Source organism: Erythranthe guttata, chromosome 12 (genome assembly GCF_056151865.1).
Source record: "Erythranthe guttata isolate IM_541 chromosome 12, IM_541, whole genome shotgun sequence".
Classification (NCBI taxonomy): Eukaryota; Viridiplantae; Streptophyta; class Magnoliopsida; order Lamiales; family Phrymaceae; genus Erythranthe; species Erythranthe guttata.
In genome coordinates, this window is record NC_142544.1 from 5397594 (window position 1) to 5418345 (window position 20752).

General features: G+C 32.2%; 2 protein-coding genes across 2 annotated transcripts; both read left to right on the forward strand.

Annotated features, from left to right (window-relative positions):
- The first annotated feature begins 2121 nt into the window (after window positions 1-2121).
- LOC148766291 (uncharacterized) lies at window positions 2122-4015 on the forward strand. The gene is made up of 4 exons (XM_088827107.1): window positions 2122-2355; window positions 2477-2565; window positions 3304-3411; window positions 3541-4015. Exons 1-4 carry the CDS (start codon window positions 2163-2165, stop codon window positions 3823-3825), a joined length of 675 nt encoding a protein of 224 aa, XP_088683233.1. The 5' UTR covers window positions 2122-2162; the 3' UTR covers window positions 3826-4015.
- A 5423-nt stretch (window positions 4016-9438) lies between these two features.
- LOC105963947 (fasciclin-like arabinogalactan protein 12) lies at window positions 9439-10659 on the forward strand. Its single transcript, XM_012988444.2, is given in 2 exon segments — window positions 9439-10247; window positions 10250-10659. Coding segments are annotated over 2 exon segments (531 nt in total). The 5' UTR covers window positions 9439-9976; the 3' UTR covers window positions 10510-10659.
- Window positions 10660-20752: the final 10093 nt, after the last annotated feature.

The following is a 20752-nucleotide window of genomic DNA, read 5'->3' on the forward strand; positions in this document are numbered from 1 at the left end:
GGGCTGGCTCTAGCATGCTGGGGGCCCTAGGCAAAGCGACAACATTGGACCCCTGTAATTAACATATAGTTTTTATTTTTGTATTGATGCAATGCATCAATTAATGCCAAAAAAAATATAAAATAAAATAAATTTTACCAAACTAAAATAGTAAATGAAATTATTCCTTATTGTAGGACCAAAAAAATTTGTATTAGCGCACAAGTAAATTCACAAGGTTGTGAATTTTTTTGTTAAATATTTACATAAACAAATTCAAATTCATCAACAAATGTTTTTTTTTAAATAATAGAACAAATAAAACAATTGAAATTCATAAATTTTAATTCAATATTAGAAAAACGAGTGAAATTTTAGTAACAAATATAAATTTTAGGGTGTTTATAGTATAATTAAGTAATTAACTAACAAAAAAATGTTTAGTTTTAGTAGTTTGGGTTTTTTGCACCAAAAGGCGAATCCCTCGCCCCAAGGGCCCCCATCCCTTGGCCCGACAAGGATTGATGGAGGATGTAAATCATGGTAACTCAACGGCCCGTTAAGGTAGCGGACCCGGACCTGGTGCCCACAAGGAACCAACCCTCATTTGGAGTTGAAATTCCCACACTGCGGCTGCCAGGATTCGATCCTAGGACCTTAGGGGTCGATCTTAGGATATTGGGGGCTGGGCGAAGCAAAACTTGGGCCCTAATATTATATATATATTTTTATTTTGTATAATTGTTTTTATAAATTATCAAAGAAAAAGTGAAAATTGCAATAAAAATTAAATGTACCTACCCAAACAAAAATAGTAGAAAAATCAATAAAAAAACAAAAAATAAAGAAAAAGTTATAATACAACACATTTTCATTTCTTGAAGTCAAGTGGTAAAAAAGAGTGATAACGATTGAAGGATAATATTTTTGTTAAAGTAACCGAGGACCCACACAATTGAATATACATGTATTATTAATCATCTATTATATTAATTAATTGAGGGGCCTACAATAGATATAAAATTTATAATATAAAAAATTAATGTCTACTTTATACAGATATTTTATATAATATATAATACGTATTAGTATAAAAAAAACAAAACAAAAAGGAAAAAAAAAAGTGTACAGGTGGGCCTCCACTTAAAATGGGACTCTAGGAAACTGCCTAATTTGCCTAGCGGTGGAGCCGACCTGGGTTATTTCTATGCTACACCCGGTGAAGGTTAAACCGGGTGATTTTTTACCGTTGATAAACTCACATGTTTTGAATTCGTGATAAACTCACATGTTTCGAATTTGTAGGGACAATTAATTAGTTTCATAATTAAAATTTTAGATTTATCAAAAAAAAAAAAACATAAATTAAAATATTATTCTTCTCCACCACTTCTCTACAGCTGCTCAAAGAACCATGGAGTTGCATGCAGCAGAAGGTATCTTTCCTCTCATGACCTCCCACGAAAAGTATGTGAAGGTGATGCTTGTGCAGGCTCAATAATTATTTTTTTTTTATTTAAATTAGAGATTCAATATAATATTTGATTCAATATAAATTAGAGACTAAAAAAAAAATTCAAGGCAAAATTTAACGGTACCAATATCTTATACGAAAAAAAATTCTGGAAAAATCCTTTAGTAGAATAATATTTAAGTAATAGATTTTTATTTGTATTTTAAATAATAGATTTTTAAAGATTTGGAAAAAATACTTTGCAACAAGAATTTGAAAAATAAAATAATATTTGTGTGTATTTTTTTATATTGTTTGGATTAATGAGAGAAAATAAGTTTTGAAATCTTGAAAATATTATTAAATATAATTTAAAATGTAAATTCCAATTTCCCCCTCTTTACTTTGGTTTGGTATTAGTTTACCCTCTTCTACTATCACCCCAAAGTAGTGTTTTTCGTTACTTGCTAAAGGACATGTAACGGTGGGGACCAAAAACGTTTAAAATTGAAACTTGGAGGTGAACTTTGTTCACATTGAAACAAGGGGATCAAAAGTGAAATGGGGTCAAATACGAGGGACCAAAAGTGCAATTCTCCGTATAATTTCCAATCACGTCTTAAATAGAAAACGCTGTCGTTTGATAAATAAACATAAGGCGATTTAAGGAGTACAAAAACTATGAAAAACGCCGACCAAATTCCTAGGGTTGTGCTCTGTCTGCGGAAGGATGAATAACAATCTGTCGACGGCGGTGATGACGGCTGAGGCGGCGGCGCCGCTACTAGAGGGAATTAATTTGCTGCTTTGTCGGTGGACTGCGCTTCGTATGGCCATAGAGAACGAGTGGGGCGGCCGTGGCTCTCTCCAGAAATCCCAGCGGCTCGGCGGCGATATTTTTCGTCTTCTCACTCAGTCCAAAGGTATATTTCTTTCTTCTAGGTTAGTTAGTTAGTTTTCTGAATGTACATTATTATAAAGTAGTCTAATTTCATCTGAAAATTCTGAATTTGTTGTTTGATTTTTTTTGGGGCTCATCATCAGAGGAAGTATCTATTCGCCATGTGGACGACATGCTTTACGATTTCATGGATACTCTCAATACTGATATAGAAGATGGCAGCATCGAAGAGGTATTTCAATTCCTCCTTATTTATTCTGCCCCAACTTGTCACCATGTTTCCTTTGCATGCTTACTCATTTGCAGAAACCTTTAATTTATTTATTTATATATCTGAAAGTCTGTACTAGATTCAACAATTCCCTCATCCTAGCTATTTTGGTCTGGAGTTTTGTCATTCGATCCATTTTTTTTAGAAACATATGTGCAGTTTTGTATCGTCGATTTTGGAATATGAGGAAAATAGAAATGCAAAAGAAAAAAATATGAATTTTGAAATCTAAACAACAATGAAAATGATTTTGTGGAATACTATTGATGGATTTTTGGTACCTTGGAGTAAACAAGGGTGTACAACAGAAAATTACCTTATATAGGATTTTACCTTCTAACAAAAAAGCAGTTATTTTAGTTGTTAATAGATCCAAACACAGCCTTAATGTTTCTATGTGTGTATATACATAATTTTATACTAAAAAATAACTGAACCTTTTCTACTGGTCGACAAGTATTACTATCATCAAAATTTTGAAAGTACTACTTATATTCAAAGCTTATAGAAAATGATTACCATAGGCATAAGAAGAATATGACCCTCAAATGTTCACAGAGTATTTGCACTTGCACTGTCGATCGGTTTAAAGATGAAAGGCTAATCTGAACTTACTGATCATATTGTGTTTTTTCTTTTTAATCTTTTCAATAGATACTTGTTTGTTTTCTATATATTTTTTACACGAATTTTATGCAGATATCGGAAAAATTAATGGTCATGCATGAGGAATGTTTGGAAGGTAATTTTGGCTCAATAACGAGTTTGCGGGAAATAAATACTCCTAAACTGTCTTATGTCAGACAGGTAACTTATATCAACTCTATGTACTTGAAATTTTGTTTTGAGATGAAATGTTTTGATACTTTATTCGTTTCTCCGGTGTTGTACATTATACATTTTTTTCTCCATTGCTTTCATTAAAATTATTGTCAGAGGGGAATCAATGACGACGAGGAAGACAGTGAAGACGATGATGATGATGATGATATACTAAGAGAAGCTAGCTTGTCCAAAATGGAGGTTGACGGTGAAAACAAAGATACATTAAGAGAAGGTAACTCGTCTGAAATGGAAGTTGATGCTCGCCAAAAAGACTCAGTTACTGATGATCGCACAAGCATGAGAGGAACACCTGAAGCTGTAGATGAATGGATTGTAGTATGCTCCAAGCGTCGTAAAAGTCGAAAAAGTCGAAAAAATTCAAGTGCTGATATATGAAGTGTGGGGTTGCATGTATGTTGCTGTTTTTACAAGTCTTTTTTCAACTATCAAAACCTTTTCCACTTATGCTTGTGATTGGATTTCAGGTTTCTTGTATCTAATACATTTTCTAGGTTTCTTATTTAGCTCTTCCTGATGTAAATGCGCCTTCTGCAACGATTTCTTATTGATATTTAGTTTTATTTATACTACTCTCTACTCATTAATGGATAGTGGTCTCTGCCATTGGCTAACTTTTATCCTGAAATTAGAATGTTGTCGGACAATGAAAAAGCTAGCGCGAAATTACCACCATGGATTATACACTCTTAAATTATTTCGGTGTCTAATGGATGATGGAATAGTTACAGGGATCGTCTTTTTGACTTATATAACTCGTTCGATATTTGGAAGAGTATATATGGCACCTCAACTTGCAGGTTATTGTAATATTAGACCAGCAATCTAAAGATTCGGGAATAATGATCAAGAACAATCAAAACAATCATGACAGTTTATTCATTTTAAACTTAATTTCTGAAGTGAACCGAAATTCATAATGACATTTAAAGTCTAGATGTAACAACGGCATCAACCATGCATTTAATTTAACATTCAAAATAGCGAATCACAACAACAATTATTAAACAAGGTTTTACAAGTCTCACACAACAACATAAAGGAAATAGATATTGTTTTACATCCCCGAATTTAACAAGTAGAGAGATCCGATCCATAAGTAAAACATAGTAATAATAATACTGAAATAAAACTAGGGCAAATGGCAAAAAGGCCCATCACATAGGACTTAAATACGTTTTAGTCCACAAAAAAAACAGTCTCTCAATTAAGTCCATCCCCATGTCTAAGATACCCTCAATAATATAATTCTTATCAATTACACCCATTATGCTCTTACTTCCTTAATATTACACATTGACCCCGGATTTAAACAAATATATCACATTAACCCCCCAAATTTTTTTTTTCAGAAAATAATTTTTTTTCTGAAATGTTTTTTTTTCGGCCAGATTCCGGCGTTGACTTTTTTTTTTTTTTGAAATTTTTTTCTTCCTGATTTTTTTTCCGGTCGGTCAACCACCGTTGACCGCCGGTCTCCGGCGTTGACTTTTTTTTTAATTGTTTTTCTTAGAAAAAAATATTTTAATTTATTACTATTTTAGCTACTAAATTACTGTCTCAGACAGTAATATTACTGTTTGGTACAGTAATATTATAAATATTATTTTTCCGAACAGTAATATTATTAATATTATTGTCTAAGACAGTTAAATTACTGTTGAAGACAGTAATTTAGCATCTAAGGCAGTACTATTAATTAAAATATTTTTTAATTAATGAAAAAAATGAAAAAAAGCCAATTAACAGCTAAATTACTGTCTCCCATAGTTAAATAACTGCTGGAGATAGTAATTTAGCAAACGAATACAGTAATATTAATTAAAAATATTTTTTTTAAGAATAAAAAAGTCAATTAACAGTTAAATCACTGTCTCCAACAGTTAAATAACTGCCGGAGACAGTAATTTAACAACGAATACAGTAATATTAATTAAAAATATTTTTTTTAATAATAAAAAAGTCAATTAACAGTTAAATTACTGTCTCCAACAGTTAAATAACTGCCGGAGACAGTAATTTAGCAACGAATACAGTAATATTAATTAAAAATATTTTTTTTAAGAATAAAAAAGTCAATTAACAGTTAAATTACTGTCTCGAACAGTTAAATAACTGCTGGAGACAGTAATTTAGCAACGAATACAGTAATATTAATTAAAAATATTTGAAGAAAAAAAAAGAGTCAATTAACAGTTAAATTACCGTCTCCGACAGTTAAATAGCTGCCGGAGACAGTAATTTAGCAGCCAAGACAGTAAAATTAATTAAAATATTTTTTTTAAGAAAAAACAAAATTATAAAATAAAAAAAAAAGTCAACGCCGGAGACCGGCGGTCTCCAGCGGCCAACGCGGAATCTGGCCGGAAAAAAAATATTTCAGAAAAAAAATTATTTTCTGCAAAAAGAAAAAGTTTTGGGGGTTAATGTGATATATTTGTTTAAATCCGGTGTCAATGTGTAATATTAAGAAAGTTATAGCATAATGGGTGGAATTGATAAGAATTAGGGTTAAAATTGGGATCAAAATTGAAATAAAAGTTAAAATTAGTTAATTGATGAAATTGGGCTAAATTGGAGTGTAAATCATGAAATTGGAGTTGAATTGAGTTTTAATGAATTGAGGGTAATTTTGGTATATATGAAAGGATTTTCCTTATTTGCAAATAAGTTTGAATGTGTTGGATTTATTTGAAAGACAAAAAAATTGGATGTCTCTCTTTTAATTAAGTGCCCTTGTCATGGGCCTATTTGCCATTACCCCATAAAACTAATCGAAGATCGACGGGACAGTGAGATCTCTCAGCTCAATCAACCATTATTCATCACAAACCAGTGCAAGCGTGTATAAGCTAGTCACCTGCAAAAACATTATGCAAAAATCGCGCTTGACTGTAGTTTAAATTAATGTAATTAAGACCATTGGTGCGCACTTAGGTGATGGGTAAAGTATGCAATTAAACTTGAATGAAATATATACGTTCTCTGGAAAATTCAAACCCTGATCATGCATGCAATTACTAAACTAATTTAAAGCCAAATCAGTTGAAGCCCACATATCGGGAATGCCAAAGGGTTCCACTCGTTAACCTACGCTCAAGTCAGAAAACTATCACAATATAAGCAAATAATATTAATTAATTGCCTAAATAGTGCTTACCTTGTTATGTGATTGATAACACATATTTATAGGTGGAGTTTGGTATGGTTTTCTTGTAGAAAAACAATGTGGGACAAAAACATTAGACTTTTTCCCATAGCTTCTTATGAGGTTCTTAATTAAGTGCATTTGTGTTGGGCTTTTCCTTTGAATGAGCCTCATGGGCTTTTTGGGTTAAAGCCCAATTAGGCGCATCACAATCAAATACCAATTCTTTAACTAATTAGATCAATTGAACATATTCATACATATACATATCCCAAAATTAATACACGTTCGAGCATAGCATCTATAATAATTTACAAAAAAAAAAAAAATTATATTGTACCTGATCCTTCACCATCATCGTCTCCATCTCCTGATCCTTCACCATCATCGTCTCCATCTCCTTAATTAGCCATGCATGACAAAAGTATGAAATCATTGTATACTTGCATTTATCCACATATATAATTCGAAAGAAAGAAGGAAAGAAAGGAAAAGAAAAAATAAAAAAACACACTTAATACCTGCCCCTGCTCGACTCATCATAGCAGCCTCCAAAAGATTAGCAAAAGTCGTAACGTTTACAGCAACGCCGTTGAAATCCAAATCCATCAAGTCCACGTAATAATAGCGAGACACTTGGTTACACAGCATCTTAATCTTTGAGTTATGCGGGAAATGCTCACGGTTGTAGTCTGTGATTCTCCTCGGCACCCGTACAGGCTGTGTACATTGTCTGAGAGTCACGTCTTCATTTGGCAGCTTGGTTAGAAGAGATGCAGTGTTTTTCAGCCCTAGCCATATGGCATACTCATCCTTGCCATCGACAAACGGACGCAAATTATAGGCAAACTCCTCCACCATATCACCAATGTGATCGAGTTTCCATTCGTTGCACGAACTCAAACCGTCGACGGGGCGTTCGATGCCCAGAGCCATGAAATTCATGCAGTCCTCTTAAGAGTAACCATTGCCACTATTTTCAAGCCTACGGAAACATTCTCCAGCTGTCTCACCTGGTTTCATCTTAACCATAACCCTCGTACACACTAGAATGTTTTCCATGTTTTCTTCCATGGTATATAATATATATATATATGGTTTGAGTTTATAATATATCCTGGAGTGTGCATGCAAGTAATTATAGGGTATATATAGAGAGGAAAGTTAAAAGAAACAAATGTACGTTATCATACTTTTACATCCATCACGTGAAGAATAATGTTTTTTTTTTTTTTTTTTTTTTTTTTTTAATTAAAGGTTTTAATTAGTGACCTATCCACATCATATGCAGGTCTGATTCCTCTACCCATTTCGGCACAAAATCTCTCACCATTTTCTGTAGTTTGATTCCTCTACATTATTATTAATGGGACCCAATATATATGAGTAAACTGCAAAAAATACTCTATGTAATCTCCAAATAACAAAAATCGCCCTGTGATACATGTTAGAATCCCTTGGATTCTAATTATACGAGAATTAGATGAAACTTGTGCCACAAGTTTACATATACCATGAGCTAAAGAAGGGAAGAGTCCTCGAAACTTTTAATTCTTTTAATTTGTCATTAATTGATTTATAATAGGAATTATTCTTCTAAAGAGTTTCTTTGTATTGAAAATATTATTTCCTACGTGATTAAGAGTTTCCTAACCTAATGGACTCTGGTTTTCCTTGTTGTACAGTGAATCAAAAAATACGTAGGAGAGCATATATACGAGAGCAGCATGGGATCGTGATTGTTAGAATCCTTTGAATTCTGACTTCGCAAGGAAACGTGTAAAAGACTTGTACCACAAGTCTAGATATGCCGTAATATAAGAAGGGGAGTTTCCTTGTGTTTTAATTCTTTATTTTATCATTAATTGATTAATAGTGAGAATTATCCTTATACAAGCATACTTATTTTTTTTATATTTTATTGTCATATATTACTAGAGTTTGAATAGATATGGGAATTATTTATTGATAAGGCAAAGCAATCTCCTATTAAGACTCCCACGTGACTTGTATTTTTAAGATTGTGGTCTCTGACTTTTCCTTGTATAGGGATCTTATGGCGTTGGATATAAAAGGAGAGCTATCTCAGCAATAGGTTTCAAGCCTTTTATTGGAGAGAAAAAAAAAATATTTTTCTGCTCTTATTTTTGCTGCTCCCGGAACGTCTTTGATCGAGAGAAATTTTTCACAGAAAATATTTTTCCTCTCGTTTTTATTGTTCCATCGTGATACGTGATTTTCATAGAAAATATACCGGCTTCAAGGCTTTGTGGTGAAGACACCAAGATTCAAGGAGTATCACAAGTTTGCTTTTTCTATACAAAAAGAAGATCGGTTCTTCGGGAGAGGGGCTTAAACAGATCTCGGGAGGAGATCGATCCGCCACCTGAGGGATTCAGCGTTGAAGGGAGTACAACCGTGCGGAGCAAGGGACGTCCTGCAAATTGAAGATTTATAATTCAACGTAGTATACAAGAACGGCGTCAACAAAGAGGGAGTCTTTGTATTTTGATTAAGTCCTAATATTGGGGATAATTACACTTTTCGTCCCTATACATTACCACTTAAACGATTTTCGTCCCTAAACAAGATGAAGTTACAATTTTCGTCCCTAAACATGTCACTTTTATACCGTTTCTGTCCCTCCGTCCATTTGTCCAGTTAGTTTGGACGGAAAATTGCACGTGCGCCGCACGTGACACACAAAAATACATCTGTAGTATTTATTTAACTCATTTGAAAAATGGTTTTGAGAAGCAGTATTGATTATAGAGCCGTTGAATTCTCGATATGTTGTCATTTTCTTTGTGTACGATGTGGTGTACAAACTACTATTGTGCTTGTCATCTTAGATTAGTAGGCTAATTTCTCGGGGACTCTCGACAGCGCCATGTTTGGCAAGCAACCAAACTTCTTATTTCTAGTTGTCCCATGAACATCCAACTTCATCAACTGAAACTGCTTTTCTTAGTAACTTTTATCTGCAGATAATCAAATGTTTGTCTTACATTTTCTGAAAATATACATGTGTACGGCAGACCCACATTAATTTCAAAAAAAAAAAAAGAGAATTAAAAAAAAATGATGGATGATTAGATATAGAAAAATGATGTTGCAATGACAAGAATTTGACAAGAAACCAACAATACAATGAAATAAGGTGAGTGAGAATTGAGTTATTTCTTAATTTTCCCACCTTAATCTGCCATTGCTTTCACCTTGATTTTACTCACCACACTATATATAAACCTCACCTTCTCATTCATTCTCTTCGTCGATAAACCTCCAGTAATCGATTCGGTTTATTTTGTTTGTGCGTCATTCATTCTCTTCGTCGATAAACCTCCAGTAATCGATTCGGTTTATCGCACAAAATTAGAGATGAAACAGTTGGTACTTATCCTATTCCCCTTACTTTTCCTTTTCTTTGCCGCACTAACTTCCGGCCAGTCCACGGCGGCAGCCGCCCCTGCAACGCCAGGCCCAACCAACCTGACCGCCATCCTCGAGAAAGCCGGCCGATTCACCATATTCATCCGCCTATTGCAGAGCACCAAAGTGGCGGACCAGATCTACACACAGCTCAACAATTCAAACCAAGGCCTCACTGTTTTCGCCCCAACCGACGGCTCATTCTCCGGCCTGAAATCAGGCACATCAATTCCTTCTCCGACGAGCAGAAAACCGAACTCATCCAATTCCACGTCCTCCCTTCCTATTTCTCTCCGTCGCAGTTCGATACCGCGAGCAATCCCCTGCGCACGCAAGCCGGCGGCAGCGAAGAGCTTTTCCCCCTGAACGTAACCGCCTCGTCGACGGGGAATCAAGTGAACATCACAACTGGAGAGACGAACGCGACGGTGGCAAATCGCCTTTATAAAGAGGCGCTCCATTCCCCAATATCACAACTGTAGAGGCTATTTTTGTGTGTCACGTGCGGCGCACGTGCGATTTTCCGTCCAAACTAACTGGACAAATGGACGGAGGGACAGAAACGGCATAAAAGTGACATGTTTAGGGACGAAAATTGTAACTTCATCTTGTTTAGGGACGAAAATCGTTTAAGTGATAATGTATAGGGACGAAAAGTGTAATTATCCCCCTAATATTGTATTCGTAAAACTAAAAATTAGTAAATTTCATTTGCAGGTCCCCGTGGATGTATGGTACAATTGTATCCGAACCATATTAAAATTTGTGTCTCGTTTATTTCTGTTTTTACAAACTGCTTCACGAACCGTTGCAACACTTCACGCAACAGTAACGAAAAACTGAGACTGACACAAACAATTTATATCTGCACGAAATAAATTCTAACAATACATATATTGGAGATATTAATATTAAATGATACATTTCACTAATAGCTTAAGCTTTTGGTTGAGATGGTCATTCAACATGGTATCAGAGCCAGGCCAAATGAAAGGTCCTGAGTTCGAATCCCACAGCCACCCATTTAAAAATATTTCAAGTGCAAGGCTTCAAATGTAATTTGCCTGCACTTGAGGGGGCGTATTGGAGATATTAATTCAACAACATAAACTAGCAAAAAACCCCCGTGAAATTTAGTTAAAGGCAGAAACGCCCTAGTTGAGTTTCGTGTGGCTCACTCGCTGGATATGCGGCTGTTAGCTGATTTTTGGACGTGAAATGACAAAATTAGCCCTCAAAATGTATTTACATATATGTACATTATCATATGCATATATATTTTCTTTTTAATTTAATTATTTAGAAATTAAAATATTATTAAAAAATTATTAAACAATTAAACTAAAAAAATATTAAAATTTTGGTAATCAAATTAAGTATAAGTTTTTTTAAATACAAAATAAAGAAATACATAATAATGGTATTTAAGTTTTCTTTTGATGTAGAGATAATTTAAAATATATACGTAAATTATCTAATGATAAAAATAGAAATAAAAGACTCCATTGTACTATTATAATTAAGATATAGCAAAAGTAAAATAATTAAAATATTTATAAAATATAAGAATTTATTAATTGCAAAACTTTTCAGGGGTATCTGTGTCTTTTTCTATCAAGTCAACACTCAAATGAATAATGGATCAAGTGTGCTATATAAATAATTTCATAGGGAGGTTTTTGCTAATTTATTTATTACATGGGAGTTTTTGCTATTTAAAAATTACACATGGTTACTTTTTGCATTTTGCTCCAATATATACCGATTCTCTCTGTGTACGTACGTAATATATCATATATATATATATATATATATATATATATATATATATATATATATATATATATATATATCCTTTAAATAAAATGTATAATTTGGGGGGAATCTCTGAAAATGATTCAGAGGGAATAAAATGACATCACTCCTTGACAATAATTGCCTTGGAAAAAATGTCCTAGGATCGATCGGTCCAATTTCCAAATATTCCATAGGCTTTTCCAGGCTTAATTCCACTTTCCACCCTCAAAATAAATTAATAGCACTTTGTATTCTGGAAAGTCGAAAAACAATAAATCATGCATAATGCACCCTAAATGAATTTTTAAAGCTAAAAAAGGTAATTTAATAATTTTAGTGGTATTTTTTTAAGATGTCAAATTTCAATTCAATTTCCTTTATTCATCAATCATTTGAAACTATAAATTACAAAAATTAAAATACATCTAATCAACATATTTAATTATTATATTTTTTATGAAAAATATTTTACGGAAAAAAAAATTCCTTCATCTATTTCGTTATCAAGTAATTTAAAAATCATTTACCTAATATTTCCACAAATTACAATAAAAGATCCATCGATCGAATAATGTAGTGATAAAATTTTAATTTTATTTATTTTGTAAGAAAATATAGTTTTTTCAACAATTTTGGTGTGATTTTTATTTTTTTTCGCACTTTATGTGCTTGAAATTAGGTTGGAAATTGAAGAAAATAACAATTTAATTTGTATTTTGCATCCTGGATTTATTTTTTTTGAATTTGCCTTTATTTTTCAATTCATGGTGCATAATAAATGATTTATTGCCTTTTGAGGGTGTAAATGTACTTGTTATATTTCAAGGGTGAAAAGTGCCAAAGACTCTATTTCAAGGGAGTAAAGTGGAATTAAGCTGGCTTTTCTACTACTTATTTATTTATTTTCTCCTCGTCACCTTTATCCCATGTCCCATGTAGATTATTTATTGTTAAATATGGATATTATTCTATGTAACTTGTGTAATTAGTAAAAGAATATCACGTGTCAATGTGTGACAACATTTTATATATAAGGATAAGGTAAATTTCACTTTCCCCTTGTACTTTGGCTTGATATCACTTTAGCTCTTTTTACTCTTAATTGTATCGATTTGCAGCCCTGTACTTGAAAAGTTGTCTCAATGTGGCCCTCACCGTTAGTTTTCACACATTTGACCTTAACACCGCTTGATCCAAGTATGAAAATTACAAAAAAAACCACCTCTCTCAGTTTAAATAATTATTAAAAAAAATTGTGATTGGCCAAACGGTGTTAATGTCATATGTCTGACAACTAACAACGGGGGGGGGGGGGGGGGGGGGGGGGCATGTTGAGACAATTTTTCAAGTGCAAGGGCGCAAATTGATGCAATCGAGAGTAGAAATAAAGTAAAATGATAACGAACCAAAGTTAATGGGGAAAAGTGAAATTTACCAATAAAAATATTCATAGCTAAACAATCAATTATATATTTATCTTTTCTACCACAAGTTATACAAAAATAATTACTTAATAAATTAATTAAGATTTTCTTTGGTAATACCATTAATTTCTTTCAAGTAACTCATTGTTATTTGGGTGTGTGTATTTTGAAATGGGAATGAACAAAATTTGGACAGAAGTTTGGCAAGAAAAATGTAGTCGAGGCAAGAACTAGGTTCTTTCTCCTTAAGACAAACTTGCCCCGTGCAGTGCTCTCGGTTACGGCAATTGTCTCCCAAGATACAACGACTATTTCAGTTCCAACAAAGTAGCACACCAATTATTGGAACACGGTGAACGCAACGACGTTTAGGACTTTATAAGACATGAAGAAAAGGACTTGATAATGCAACAATATGCAATGAGATGATGCTATGATGAGAATTGAATTCAATTAATGTATTGAATTCCATGTCAAAAATGAATTAATCAAATGGTGGATTTTGGAATCTATTTATAGATTTTCAAAGGTTATGACCACAAGTCACAACTCTTAGGAAAATAATTTCATGAAAAGGTATCACACCTTTTCCCATTAATCACACACCTATCAATTTAATAGGTGCGTAAACACCTCCATCTTTTTCAATGGTGGTATTTCAGTTTATTATTTTCCACACTTAAATATTTTAAATGATCCATTAATTTATCATTCATCAAAAACTAATTTTGAGAATTTAAATTTAAACCACTTAAATATTCAACAAAATTTGAGTCAAGTACTCAAAATTTCCAACAATCCCCCACATGAATGAAATTAATGCATGCAGACACTTTCAAAGTCCAAGCGATTTGTTATTGCATCGGGAGAGGTGGCTTATGGCTTTGAACCTTCCTTAGTAAAATGCTGTCGGATTTACTTGTTGCTTAGTGAACGCGATGTCTTGAACTAATCAACTTTTATGTAAACCAAGACAACAACACTTACACAATAACATATCTAACGTCTTTTGTTCTCACGTTGTGTCCATTTCGGCCTTGGACCAATTCTTGGATTCATAAGTGTTTCATTGAAGCGGCCCTATACTTCACACTTACATAGGTGATCTCCCATAAAGAATACCCTGCCGTATTCCACCTTAAAAGATCATAGGAATCATTAAAAGTCACTAGACTTAACCTCACCACATTTGACAGGTAGCATTTGGATTTTAGGGAATGGTAGGAATTATTTCCAAATGCTCGGTTTGAATTTCCATAACTTAGTTGTCCCATTGAACCAAGATCTTGGGATCTCCAATCTACAAGGTTGGGTTACCATCATGAATTTTCGTTTGAGTTGGGGGTTTATAGACCCATTCCAATCACTAACTAGCACATTTGATCTCTATTGATTCCTTCGTCAAGGATCAATCAAATTATCTCTTGACTTCGTAAAGTCAACGTTTATAATTCCACTAGAGATCAATTGCTGAATGGTGTTGCGTCTACGATCGAGACTTTACCATTTTACATATTATTTTGTGCTGTTTTGTATAGCCAACTGACTACTACAATTATTTTCAAGCACCAACTAAGTCCATCACATAATGTCCTTTAGAAAATTATGGAGTTATCCAACATTTTTCTTTAACTTCCAATTATGTCTCGACTTCCATAGTGAATCGAGTTATACATTTATTTTGAGGACTTCCACAATACAAAATCATTTATGGACTTAGTATCTTAGTAGCACATATCCAATTCATATGAATTTACTTTTCAAGTACAATTGGATATCTTCTATAATGTAATTTACGTTTGTACTTGCAATAAAACTTATTAGTTCATCAACTTATTACATATAGGATTACCTATTTACTTGACTTGCTTAATAGGTCAGTCAACATGTAGTTCATCAGACTACAATCTCTTCAAGAATATTTTAGTTGAACCATTGTTCACCACTATTCTTTATAGTCTTATATTGATGAATTCAATATGACTAGCATTGTCTCAACATAATGAGACTCCAATAATTCATCAAATCCTAAGTGATTTTAATCTCTATAAGATTTGCATCAACAGGACCATATTTTCCACATTGAAATATTTTACTAATATTTCATTAGTTTTCATGATAATACCATGATTATACCGAATAACTAACATGTCATTTACTCAAAAACATGTACTCTTATGTACATATATCACACACGTACTTTTCAAACTCGCCAAGTTTAAAAGTATTTGATAACAAATTCTTATCAAATATGCAATTGCTTTAGAACTTATTTAAGTTCATACTATACGAGTTTCACTAATTTTTCCTTTGTCTCAAAGACAATTAACCCCCAAGTGGACAATTCTTCATTAATTGCCCGAGGTTCATTTTCTAACTCCTACATTAGAAAATCAAAATCAAACTGTTGATTTGCTTAGCTCTCTTTTATTGAACATTTGGTTATTTATCACTTTATAGGTTACCACTTGATCTCATAGAGAGATATATCTCTAACTAATCATTTACACTTAATAAAGTGCTTTAAATGTAGTTCATTGTCAATTTGGGATGGTGACTTTTCACCTCCACATACATTAATTTCTCATTCACCCCTAGTCGAGTTTGAGAAATTAAACACACTAGATTATCTAGTCAAAGTGTAGAGTTTTATTCCATAATTTATAAAATGGAATCCACTTAAATTGTTTGTCAAACTTGGGGTCAAAATCCAATTTTTCAAACACATTTAATTTCAAAGACCGTACATTTATTTGCATCAAGAATGACTATCTTGAGCACTTTCGTACTTAGCATATTGAATAAATATGCATTTCAACATTTTTAAGGCTCTTTTGGTACATTTACCTTAGTCAAAACACCCCCATATTTCTATGGTCCAAAACCTTTATGTGGTAAAATAATGAGAAAGTGGTGAGCCATAATCTCCCCCACAAATTCTAGCTTACTCTAGAATTATCAACATGGCTTTCTTACTCATTAACAGTTCGAGTATTTCATTTCTCAATACTTTCAACTGTGGTTGATAAGGACTAGCGATTTGATAAGTACAAAACTTGTCAAAAAATACCCCATATCATCCACGTCAATCACTTTGAATAACAATTTTTATTCATATACCATGATCATTCTCATTTAAATGCTTCTAAGGCCTCGTCTTTTTTACTTAACAAAGATACATAATAAACTTTTGGTGTAAATACCACAAAACTAACAAATACTTTTCTCAATCTTTTAAATCACCAATGTGATTTAATACTGTACACATTGTGTTTATTTTGTCGTTATAGAACACACTATAAGAAACTTCTCAAGATACTCAAATCAAGAAAGTTCTTGTCAAATTGTAACAGCTTGTACACAATTCAAATCTAGAGTTTAGAAACTCCTACCGTTCACAATATAAAAATATTGATCCAACAGGCAACTGGCCACAATAATCTCGCGTATAGAGATTGTTTGACATTTTCCGTAAGAAAAAACCTCCATTGCTTTACGAATGGATCAGATGTTCAACATCATAAAATTCGATTTCATTCATTCATAAGTTATACTTATGTCTTATGAATACAATATCCAAAAGTCAAGACGATCCAACCGATCGATCATCTTCAATGTTCTTTTAGATAACAACTGCCCAAATATTCCTTTAGAAATTGAGCTTGTTGAGTTTCGATTGGATATTAATTTCAAATATTATATGCCTCTAATTGCACACACATACAAAATTATCATTTTAAAGATAAAAATGCATCATATTGATATTCAATATACTAAATATTGAATTTAAGCATAATAATATCACAAATAGCATGAATTCTCTATGATATAACATAACATTTGGAACTAACCATGGGCTTATAAACATACATATATGCACGTAATCATAATTACATAATTCCAAATATTCACATGCATCATATAATTTATGCATACAAAATACTTATATGTACATAAGCATTTCAAGATTAATATGGAATAAATAATCCATTTCCACATTTAATAAACCATGATTAAACATCATTATTCTCATGCTGAAAATCATTTATATCATAGCATAAATATCCATATAATTTAATCACGCATTACAACATAATTTCCAATTCATAAAAAATATGCTTCAACAAACATATATTATATGCTTCTAATTCTATGTACTCATTGACATAGTTATCATATAAATAATATAACATAACAAAAAAAATATTATATGTTATTTCATGTGTGCGACAATACTAACATCTCATAATATTATGCATTAAATTAATTTAAATTCTGCATACGAATTTCAGCAAAATCTCATGCATATATCAAGATTAATCCAACCATAACAACATATCGAAATAGCATTCAAAGTAACTAGCATGCTTCGAACATAACAACATTCAAGATTTATCATGCTCTCATAAATAATGTTATCATGCCAATTATAACATATAGTGCAAATATTATTACGCCATAACTATATCATGCAACATAATCATGTTCTTATCTCATATAATACCATATTATTAATCATATAATATTATCACTTAATTGCATGAGATACATTTTTATAAATAAACAGGCGTACCCGAAATAATTATAAACGTGTCGTTTCAAATTTCTGGGACGAATTTGAAATTCTCGCATAAGGAATGCATCGGTAGTTTTGGCAACACTGAATAACTTAATCATATCTTTAGCATCCGATGTACGATTTTGTTGATTCAATATGATCCGAATAGCCAACGAAATTTCCTACAACTTTGGTCTTTTAAGTTTTCTGAGATTCGGACTGTATCATGATCAAATTATGCCTCCAAGTTGAAGTATGTGTGCTGTATATGATTGCACCTACAATGGAACCACGAAAATATTAAATAATATTCAAGAATTGAGAATAATATAAACCTCATCATAATTCGGGTGTGATTCCATCATTATTCTTCGATTAGGTCTTCTTTCACCAGAGTTTAGTGCACCATAAAGTGTTAGAGACGTGTTGGTACGCTGGGGTTGCATCGCTTCACGAACGGTTGCATTTTCATGAAAAGGTACGTTGGCAGTTTTGGCACTCTTTCGTGTTTTCATTATAACTCCTCCGTATGAACTCCGATTGTGATGATTTAACATGATCTGGAAAGAAAACTTGATTTTCTACAAGTTTTGTGAAATGGTACTTTTACAGATACGGACCGTATCACCTCCGAAAATGGGCTGGAACATAGACGTTGTGTTCTGTCCGAAAATGGCATTCTCCTCCTATTTGATTTCGTAACTTCTTGGATTTTGAGTAGAATATCTTCTTCTCCATCTCGAAAATACAACTTTGAGTTTGTCTTAAGATTGTTATTTGGGTGTGTGTATTTTGAAGCGGGAATGAACAAAATTTGGACAGAAGTTTGACAAGAAAAATGTAGTCGATGCAAGAACTAGGTTCTTTCTCCTTAAGACAAACTTGCCCCGTGCAGTGCTCTCGGTTACGGCAATTGTCTCCCAAGATACAACGACTATTTCAGTTCCAACAAAGTAGCACACCAATTATTGGAACGGCGAACGAAACGACGTTTAGCACTTTATAAGACACGAAGAAAAGGACTTGATAATGCAACAAAGTAGCACACCAATTATTTCGTACTTTTTTTTCTTGGGTACGTACAAATTTGACATGGCGCAATTTTATTGGTTGGTTACGTTCCGAGAAGTACAACCCTATCGGACCCTAGACAACCCCTAGTTTGATTAATAATGTAATTTAGGAAGTCAAAAGCAATATTGCAAGACAATAATCATTTATATCTTATCAGAAAAAAAAAGAGGGTTAAATATAAAATCATCCATGTACTATGGATTTTGTATCATATATACCCTTTGTACTATACATAAATACAAAACCCCTTCTACTGTTACATTTTTCTTTTACATTTTTTTCCAAAATCTGTTTGTCCGTTGGTTTAGCTGGACGAAAATACCTTTGGTAAAGCCTATAAATATAAGGGCATTTTCCACTATATTTGTTTAACATTTTCTATCAATTTTACTTGGGAAATTTTGATATTTTACTTGTTTTCTCCAAAACATCTAATTGCTTAGATTTTTTTTTTCTGAATAAAACCTGTTATTTTTGTCATTTTGAATTTCTTCATTTTTTTCTTAAATATCTCCCGGTAGATCAAAATCTCAACAATCATAAGATTGTAAAGATGTTTGTAATCGACTGAAATGTTAAAAAAAATATATTGGAAAATGGCGCAAACAAACCCTTATATTTATAGGTTTTAGCAGGGGTATTTTGGTCCACCTAAACCAACAGACAAACAAATTTTGGAAAGAATGTAACGGTAAGGGTTTTTTTTGTATTTATCTATAGTACATGGGGTATATAATACAAACCTCCATAGTAAGTAGTGCTTTTGTATTTAACCCAAAATAAATAGATTTGTATTTTTAAATTTCAAAAAAGTCTTGGTAAAAAAAAAAAAAAAAGATATAGCTCCAGTTTAATGAAGTTGTGTATGTGATGGGGGTTTCTTTTATTTTTATTTTTTGGCAAATTAGTAAATCCTAGTACTGCAGGGCTATTCCATTAGTTTATGCACACTGGTTTGATGAAAATTTTGGTTAAAAGTTCTGGTTAAAAATTCAACCATACAACTTACAAGATGTATTACATAATTTAATGATTATAAATCAGTTTAGTTAATGGTCATATGTTAGTTGTATTACTCAAGAACTAATTAAATGGACTCTTTTGAGGTGGTACATGACAACATTAGTGGTACTCAACAATATAGCAGAATTTGTGTAATAAAGTTATATTAGCGAAACAAATAATAAAGTTTAGTCAAACAATTAATTGTTGGAACGGTTGTAGATAGGCTGGAAATCAGAATGGAATTTCTGAATTCCGTCGATTTCGATCCGAAAAAATTCGAATTCGGAACCTTTTTTTTCACCCCGATTTCGAAACCTTCCGACGACTTCCGATATTTTTCTATTTTTTTTGTAACAGGATTGGACTTGTATATAAAATTATCGGAAATTCCGATTTTCGATCTGATTTTAGTTCTGAATATTTCGATTATTTTCTTTATATATATATATATATATATATATATATATATATATATATATATATATATATATATATATATATATATATATATATATATAAATATATAAAAGGACTAAGTAAATTAAAACCTTAGAAACAAATTGGTTTGGTATGTATAAATAATTCTATGTTACATTTTCTTGCATTTTTTTTGGAAACTCTATGTTGCATATTGTTTTTCCGACATGTGTTTTCATTGCATTTTGTTGAATTCTCTTTGGAATTTTATTGTATATTGTTGGAAAGTTTTGAAAAAAAATTGAATGTGTTTTCATTAAAACTCCCATAATATCCGAACTTGGAATGGAAAATTATAAGTTAATGGATTTTTGAATTCCATTTTTTTGTTTGGAACGGAAATGGGAAGACTTCCGAAAAAAATTGATTTTTTTTCAAAAAAGTTATTTT